General features: G+C 35.4%; 1 protein-coding gene across 2 annotated transcripts; it reads left to right on the top strand.

Moving 5' to 3' along the window:
* The first annotated feature begins 3,232 nt into the window (after positions 1–3,232).
* Positions 3,233–8,385, top strand: LOC118751467. Of its 2 annotated transcripts, XM_036486306.1 has the most exons (3): positions 3,233–3,418; positions 6,762–6,852; positions 6,984–8,385. In XM_036486306.1, the coding sequence occupies exons 2-3, from the start codon at positions 6,774–6,776 to the stop codon at positions 8,057–8,059; spliced, it is 1,155 nt and encodes a 384-aa protein (XP_036342199.1). In that variant the 5' UTR covers positions 3,233–3,418; positions 6,762–6,773; the 3' UTR covers positions 8,060–8,385. The 2 variants fall into 2 exon arrangements, with proteins under 2 accessions (XP_036342199.1, XP_036342200.1); XM_036486307.1 differs by lacking the exon at positions 6,762–6,852.
* Positions 8,386–9,151: the final 766 nt, after the last annotated feature.

The raw sequence follows: 9,151 nt of genomic DNA, 5'->3' as shown, positions 1-9,151 counted from the left end.
CTCAAAGGACCGTCTTCTCAAGTAACCTTTAACTTTAAAGCTCACTTTATATTTAAAGCAGTGTTTCCACAAAAAATTTACCAAATTCCTCAAAAACAAATGAAGTATCCTCAAAATCCGCACAAATTACTCAAAGTTTTCTTATTACAGATATGAGTATTGTGTAATTAATGCATACATACTATTTCCAGGTACCTACTTAGTATAAAAATTAATTACATTCTCCAATTCAATTGGTACATTTGTTCTTGCGGCTCAAACAAAGTGTGACTGTTATTTTTTATGGCTTGCTTTGTATATAATATTGTTGCAACTATATCAGTGCTCAATCTGGTCCTCAAGTCGGGCCTACACATTTTTAAAGTACTAACTGTACGTTCTACTGAAGTAATAGGAAAGGGCTATATTAGTAATGCAGATATAAGTTTTTTTAACAAGGAAACTTTTATGAACCTGAAGAAACTTTTAATCCAAAAACCGGTTTCCTATAATTTTCTGGATCTAATGAAGAATCAATATTAAAATTATGCTTAAGAGCGAAAAACACCACACAAACGGCTTGACAATCCAAGCGAAATATCCCTTTTCTTGAAGCTATTTATATTTTGTATGGGGGTGTTTGAAGGTTTGACAAGCCGTTTGAGAGAAATGTGATAAAAATGAAATTTTTTTGATTTTCTGGCCGCCAAGTTGACGTTAGATCCAACCGCTTACGTTGTGTATCTTAAAATCGCCTCATTCGCTACGGAATTTTTACCGAATGAGGACGCAAAAGAGAAAAATCGAAGAAAACCAAACCCTTTTACATTGTAAACCGGAAGAAAACTAAAATTCTTTGCTTGAACGAGTCATATTTGCATGGTGTATGGCTAAATGGGAAAAGTAGGTTGGAAGAATGTTTGACAAGCCGCTTGTGTGGGTATTTCGCTCTTTATAATACTTCGTAAAGCTCTTCGTTCATAAATTTGCAGAGCGCTTTCACAACTCTGTTGTTAATGCATTTCTTATCTGCAAATATTTCCGAGTTAAACGAGTATTCACGAGTGTTAAACGAGTATTTTTAGCGGTGATAATTATTTAATACTAGCAAATACCCGGCGTGCTTCACTGCGCCTTAAAAGTGTTTTATGCTGTTTGATACCCGTATTGTAATATTTTATTTATTTTATCAATTTAATATAATACAATTTTTCAAATAGGTGCCAAGCCTCCTCAAAAATATTTTCGGGAGTAAACTTTCCTAAACCTCTTCAGTTTGATACACATACTGCAATATTCAATTTATCTCATCAGTTAAACTGAAATGAAATTTTCAAACATGTTGCAACCTTCAACAAATATATTTTCGGCTGTAAGCCTTGCAATACTTACTTTGCTTATCAATTTACTTAAACTGGAATTTTCAAACGGGTGGCCAGTCTCTAATTTTTTTCTTTCTATATTTTATGTCAGACCTCTAGCAAAACATCGGTGAAAACTGCATTCAATTTCGTGCATTAGTTTTCGAGTGATGCGCGTGCAAACATACATACAGACAGACAAAAATTCTATAAATTGTTTATTTGGCTTCTGTTGCTCAAATAAAGACCCCTTATTATTAATTTCTCTTTAGTTAATATAATGTACAGACATCGACCTGTTTTAATTTTATTTTTTTTTTATTTTTTTTATTTTTTTTTTTATTTATAGATTTAACTAAGTTTGCAAAAACAATAGTTTTGATAAGCGTTTTGTTGTTAAGCGGTTGCGTTTCTCTTCGACTGTACCACCAGATATGAAAAAAGTCGCTCAGCAGGTACCGAGGTACAAACTAAATGACAGTTTTCATTTCCTCCAAAGTGTCGATGATATTCCGCTTTAGTTCTAGGACTTGACAATTTAAATAAAAATTCATTTCATCTTGTGGGTGACCCAAATCATTATCTTTTCGCCTTCATTTGTGTACAAGTTATTTATGAGGGGCCCAAATATCGAACTGATTCTCTACTGATTCTAGTGACGATTCGCTACCCATTTCCTTAAGATAATCTGCGCACATTATTTAATTTTGCAAGAACTTCATTACTGAGGTCAATGCTAACGAATCTTTGAAATTAAAGTTGATGCAGCTAGCAAACAAGAATATTCGATGGATGGATTTTAGACAACTACAGAAATCCTAATTCTTGAAAATATGTTTACGATTATTTTACAATTAATTGATTAATGAAACTCAAAAGTACGATGCAATTAAATTGGATGAAAATAATCGATTAATTTAATCAAATGATTAGTCGCTGCCATCCCAAGACACAGTTATTTATTTTAAAGGAAGAATTTAAAGTGAGCTTTAAAGTTAAAGGTTATTTGAGAAAATGGCCCCAAGTATGCGCTAGTTCGCACTGGGGACGTGGAGGGAGCTTGTATGGTAGATAAATAGCCGTCCTTACCTTATTTCGGAAGTGTGACTGCGCGGTGCATATTGACCGTGAAATTACCGTGACTCTGCAGCAGGGGTCAATTGACACCTCGTGATGCTGAATTCGCCAGTTGCTACCATGCAAAAGAGAATTAACACATACTATTTAGTCATGATTCAAGAATGGTCATGATTATGAATTCTCCGTACGGCACTAGTACGTTTTCCAACAGGGTACGTATAGATGTATTTACATATGTACATATATACATACGTAGATACCGCAGATGTACACGTATGCTCATAATCTTCATACTCCCTACACAAATGTACGTACATATGTATGTATGTATATTTGTAGCTATGTAACTGCAGTTATGTATATAGAAGTAGCTTTTAACTATTTATTGAATAAAATTGCTTTAAATTTATATTTACGACTCCAATAAAATATTTTTAATGTATGCATATACATACATACATATCATATTTGTACACATACCTACAACCATAAATACGAATGAGGGGCCGGAATGGAGAGTTTGAGGAGCCTAAACAAAAACAAATACATACTATGAATAAATTTTCGTATTTTGTGCTTTGACGAAGAATTTCATGTCGACTTAACGAAAGTATGCGAAAAAGAATACGAAATATACAGCAAACACTGTGTTATAGCATCAAGCTGCTGTCAATAGAGTGAGCCAGCTTGACTTTACCGTTGACTAAACGAGGCATTCATTGAAAAGATGAATCGATGTGTGTATACATAAGTACATACATACATTTGTGTGTTGTGGAGGTTGGATGTAGCGTTAACTGGTTTAGTAGAATGCTCACTTTCGTTGTGTTTGGATGTATAACATACGAATAAAAGTGTAGAGAATTTTCAACAAAAAAATAAATAAAACATTAAACTAAATTAATAAAAGCACTGGATTTTACTTTAAAAGGAAACAAGTAATTAAAATAGCCATACATGTGGGTGTGCAAATACGAATTAGAAACAAATAGTACGGAGTAAGTACATATGCATATATCTACACACATATATGTACATATATTTACGTATATACCCTTCAAAAAAATTCGACTAATCCGGGATGATTCCGGGAGCAATCGCAACGGAACATGCGACTAATACCACTTTTGATCTCTTTATATGGAATGAACTGTTCGATTTTGTTCGAGCATGTCCTAAGAAGAGACTAATTGTGCCCCTTTATACCCGAACGGGTATAAAACGGGACTAGTGACTTAAAAAATAAAAATTAAAATTTGCGCCAGCTGCGAATCGAACCGGGGTACTCAGTTTTGTTAACCGAATACTCTATCTCTGTGCCAATAAACTGCATAACTGAATAACTGCATACATATCATTAAATCCTTAATAGTACCCGTTAGAGATGAGTCGACTAATTAATCCCAATTATACCCGTAAGGGTTGAGTCGAGACTAATTGATCTCCAATAGTACCCGTATTAGACTAGTTGCGACTAATTAATGCCCAATTGTACCCGATTGAGAGTAATCCCGGAATATTCTCTTTGGAGATCAGACAAATTTTTGCAGGGTTCTAAATCTTTACCTACACATGCATGTATGCATGTACATTAGGGTGTCGATGCTACTATAGTCGAAGATATCACTTGTAAATTTTGGTCCCGATTGGAGACGGTTGAGGCGTGTCGCACAAAATTTATATGTATACATTTTGGGCATTACTTGAAAAAAAAATACATATATTATTTTTTAGGTCCTTAGAGGCATCTTCTTTTTGACCCCTTTGCGACACGCCTTAAACGACTCCAATCGGGACCAAAATTTATATGAGGTATCTTCGACTATCTTAGTATTGATTTTGGGTATAAGATGAAAAAAAATTTGGGTGTTAAACTACGTGTCAGTCGCCTTATATATAAAACATAGTTAATTCCTTCATGATCTAATGCTCGGATCTAAACCAAACTAGTATCGAACCACCTTTGAAAAAATTATAGAATTCGGTTAACGTGCTCCAAAGTCATGCGGTAATATACATAAAAAAAATATTCCGACGAATTGATAACCTTCTCCTTTTTGTGAAGTCGGTTAAGAAAGAAGGTAGTTTCAATAAACAACTTTTTGGCGGATACTGGGATTTTTTAAGCTTCAATATGAATTCGTGTTGTAAACAGCGTTACCATATTGTTAATATTTAAAATTAAATTAGAGGATTTTGAGATTGAAATTTCTTTCACAGATTATGGGTGTAAATATTTTCGTCTTAGACGAAACCAAACAACTCTAGTACTTGACATACGTAAATATGTATTGAACATATGTACATATAAGGAATGCAATTTTACCTCGGAATATAACGGGCATATGTACTTGTTTATCGTATATCTTACCCCTACCCCAAAACTGAAAATTAATCTTTACGTGTGTATGTTGTGTTACCATTATTACATGTTTTTATTTAATAAATTCAACAAATCCACATATTTTTGTACGAAAGTACCTAAATTGGCAACGCTACAAACCCCTTGAAACATAAACGATAGAAAAGCATTAAAGTAATACCCCTCCAAAAAACTCCATGTACTCATCTAAGTATTCTTCGTTTCAGAAGCGTTGGAGGCTGCGAGAAAAATTCCTTTTTGATATTTTGTATTTTTGCATCTCCAAATGCGCCACTCATTTTTCTTTTTATTATTTTTAAAAATTATTTTACTTTTTTGATTCTGGTAGCTAGATTTTGATGAAAATGTCATAATTTCAGCAAAAGTCAAATGGCTAATATGGCTGCTAATGTTATAAAGTGAAACTACCTTCTTCTTTCTACTATGAATAAAATAGCTAAAGCTTTTATTTAGAAATCATTAAAGAAAAACCTTTTTCGAAGTATTTTGATTTACAAGTAAAACAGAAAAATTGGACAAAAATTCACACCAAATGGGGTCCACCGATCTTAAACTTCATAAGCCGAGAAAAACTCGAGCGTGTAGAACCGACTCTCTAGGGAATGACAATACGGGATAAACTGTTTAGTCCAATTAGAATAAGATACATTAACGTTATCGTTAGCTAAGAATGAAGACAACGGTTAGTCGATCCACTGAATTAGGCAGAGTTTAGCAAGCTACTACAATAAAAAAATGAAAGCAGTGAAACATTTTCATTCTGGTTTGCTTTTATTTTTTAGTAATTTTTTGCTATGGAAAACTTTCCAGTAGTCAGGTATAAAATAAAAATGTGCTATTTAGAACAGTTTCTGGTATATACTTAAACTAGATGAAAACCCGATTAATTCGATTGCAATGATTCGGTTTACCCGGAACTCAGGAAATCAAGAAGAAATCAGTTGAAACAGGTTTGTAAAAACCGAGGTCATCACCCTAGTACATTATTATTAATAGGGCATATATAGCGTTGCGACCCAGCTAGATTTAATATGCCAACCCTGTTAATAAGGCTGTTATAAGCATTTTGTCATGTTCCCGATTTTGGATGGAGATGATAGTCACTCTCCAAGGTGTATAAGTCTGTGTCGAGTTATACGCGTGCAAGTACACAGTATATGCCCCGAGGTTTCATCCTCTAGCCCACAAAACCTGCAGTTCGTCTCCTCAGAGGGTCCCATTTTGTGCAGATGGTACCTCAGCCTACAGTGTCCTGACAGATATTCGGTGAGAATTCTTATACCCTCTCGCTAAGATTTAGCAGCCGCTCATATATTCCTCGAGAGGGAGTTAAGAATCATTTGAACTGTCTATTGCCCTTTGTCGTGCGCCATTGGGTGGTAATTTGCCAGTCCTCCAATTCCCGCAGGAGCTGTGCGATGTATCCTTTGGATGGAACAAAGAAAGGCTGAGGGCCGTCCAGGCTCCGTTGGGCACCGTGTTTTGCTAGAGTATCAGACCTTTCGTTGCCGCCCTAGTATCTACATATGTACATACATACATACAGCCACTAAGTTCAGGTGCTGGTTTCTTTTTTGTTAAATATTCACAATTGTTATTCACAAAGTTTTCCATATCGAGGGCTTATGCTCGTATTCAATGCCCTTTAAATTTCCAATGATAATACCCAATTGTCAATTTTACAATTTTTTTAATACTAACGGGCTTTAAGAAGGACTTATAAAAAATAGTTAATGTTAAGAAATGGTTAAGTAAGCATTGGGTATTATTATTGGATGTCTCCTGAATATAAACAGAGTCATCCGATCGAAAAATATTGATTTTCAAGAATTCTATACCATTTCTACGAAATTTTCGCCCATATAAAATACATGGAAAACTTTGAGCGCAAAAACTTTGATACATATACATATGTATATACTCAATGATTTAACAAAATTTAAATTTTATGATTTCAGTCCATTCATAATATGAATATGACAGATTCTGCATTGTTGAGAGCGTTATTAGGCCATTGGGGAGTGCCTGATTTGTGGCCACTTCTTCAAGGTATGAAACGAAAAAATGTTAAATACATACATACAAATGTAGGTATATTAGAGTTAACCCTCAATAACGCATAGATAAATAATAAAATAATAACAGTTTCCTACCTTTACATCTCAAAAACCTTTCTACAGCTGAAAGCATTGGCATCGACGAGCTGAAAATGATGAAAAACCATCATATCGTCGAACTACTACATTCCTACAAATTGGGTACTCGCATACGATTTGAATATTATTTCGAGCGTTGGCGTCGTGATCAAAACAAACCACTGCTAGATGATGGTACACCTAATCACTACCATTCCACATGCTCTGCTTCGGCGCCATACACAATGCGCTTACCGCATTCGCCGCCACAGGGGGCTCATAAAAAACAGCAATCACGTGCCACTAATACCGTTACGGTGCGTTATGCCACCGTTGCGACAAATACATCAGATATGATGCTTACAGTGCCAACAAAGGATATAACACCACCAACACTTGTCCCCCTGAAGGATACTAGCTTACGTGAAATGCCAAAGCTTACACGTCAACACAGCATATTGGAGGAGAGTCTGACGGCGCCGACTACAACGAATGCGCCGGCTATACCTAATGCGACGACCATGGCGACGCCTTCATGCCCATCACGGCTGCCCCCAAAGTTTCAATTTGGCAGCAACGATTCGACGGAAACCGAACAAGTTGATACTGCGCCATTGTTGCACATTCTCAACTCATCCGGCATTAAGGGCAACTCCCTACTGGAATACTATCAACAACATAAGCAACTGACGAACGTGCACCGTACACTGCTCATTCAATTGATTGTGAATTTCTTCGATTTGAACGAATATCATTTGTCGCTAAAAGTCAGCCATAGTTTGGAAGAGCAGATTCTGAAACTTTTTCCGACTGAAAAACTCGAATGCTATCGAACGGAAAAACGTGGTAAAATCTATGTGAAATTTTGCAATATGAAGCGTTATAAACGTGATAAACCTACATTGAAGCGTAAGTGGTTGGAGGATGTGGAGCCGGGCGACGAGGGTGCCGGTGGTGGTGGTGGTGGTGGCGGTAATATGTTAATGGAACCAGAGGTTGGCATCGAATGTGGCGATGAGGATGTGGATGACTACGCACAAAGTTTCGAATACTGGCATGCACAGCAGTCGCCTAGTGGGGTGCAGGTGAAGACTGAGTCGCTAAGCGACGGTGATTATTAGTGGATAAATTGGGGAGAAATCCACATTGCAAGAGGTGAAATGTAATTAAGACGATTGAGAAATCGAATGTTGCAGAATATATATACGTACATACATACGTACATACACTGAGAAAATAATCCAGCTGCGACAACTAAAGAGGTTTCTCTCAACACATGACTTTGTTTTGTTACATTAGGTTTGTTTAGAGGCTACATGTGAATGCATTAAATTAGTTTAAAGCTATTAAATATAAGTTACTGCAATGTTATTAACCAAAATTATATGGAAAAGCACTTATTTTCGATGCAAATATATTTTTTATGATTAAATATAAAAACTAGATATGTGGTAAAATTGTGTTTTATTAAAAATAAAGCAATAAAGATTAAAAAAAAAGACTAAACTTGTTTTAATTTGAGTGGACAAACATAGTATAAACTTTACTATATACTACAAAGGGCCACGATTTGAAAATTTACACCTGGAATGTCCTGACCCCTAATGCGAGGCACCTTCTCTGCCTGACTGGCTAATGTACTCGTGAAGACAAGGGCTGATATCACTGCCATCCACGAAATGCAATGGAAGATGGATTTGCGTTGGGAGAGAGACTCCACTTTTTAAATAATGGAATATTTTTTCTTTAATTTCCTTCGAACTATGAATAAGAACGACGCACAGTGCCGCGACTCCATACAAATGATGGACAAAAATAGAAGGAGTGGTCAGAATTGGCTGAAACTTCACACCTAGAAGTATTATGCCCCCCAAATTTCAAAAATGAAATCGGTTTCTCTGTACCGGTTACTCATTTCGAGAAAACCGAGTTTTTCTTGCATTTTTATATGAAAATAGTCATTGTGGACATGTGTTTATATAAGTAGAAGGAGGCATCAGAATGGGCTGAAACTTTACACCTGAAAGGACTATATCACGGCAATTTAAGAAAAAAAAAAACGTTTTTCAGCATCTGTTACCATTTAATTAAAAAAAAATTTTTTTTACAATTTTATAAAAAGGTAAAATAACTCATAATCATCGTAGACATATGTTTATAAAAACCGAAATAGTATTCAGAACTTGTTGAAACTTTACACCTAAAAGGACTAA

This window comes from Rhagoletis pomonella, unplaced genomic scaffold (genome assembly GCF_013731165.1).
Source record: "Rhagoletis pomonella isolate Grant_MI unplaced genomic scaffold, Rhpom_1.0 Rhpom_scaffold_00719, whole genome shotgun sequence".
Taxonomy (NCBI): domain Eukaryota; kingdom Metazoa; phylum Arthropoda; class Insecta; order Diptera; family Tephritidae; genus Rhagoletis; species Rhagoletis pomonella.
Note: the sequence above shows the minus strand (reverse complement) of the source record. Positions and strands in the feature narration are given on the sequence as shown.

Excerpts from the sequence above, each read along its gene's own strand:
- LOC118751467 (XM_036486306.1), top strand. The coding sequence starts at position 6,774 with ATGAATATGACAGATTCTGCATTGTTGAGAGCGTTATTAGGCCATTGG. Across the intron at positions 6,853-6,983 it reads TTTGTGGCCACTTCTTCAAG|CTGAAAGCATTGGCATCGAC; the intron begins GTATGAAACGAA and ends ACCTTTCTACAG.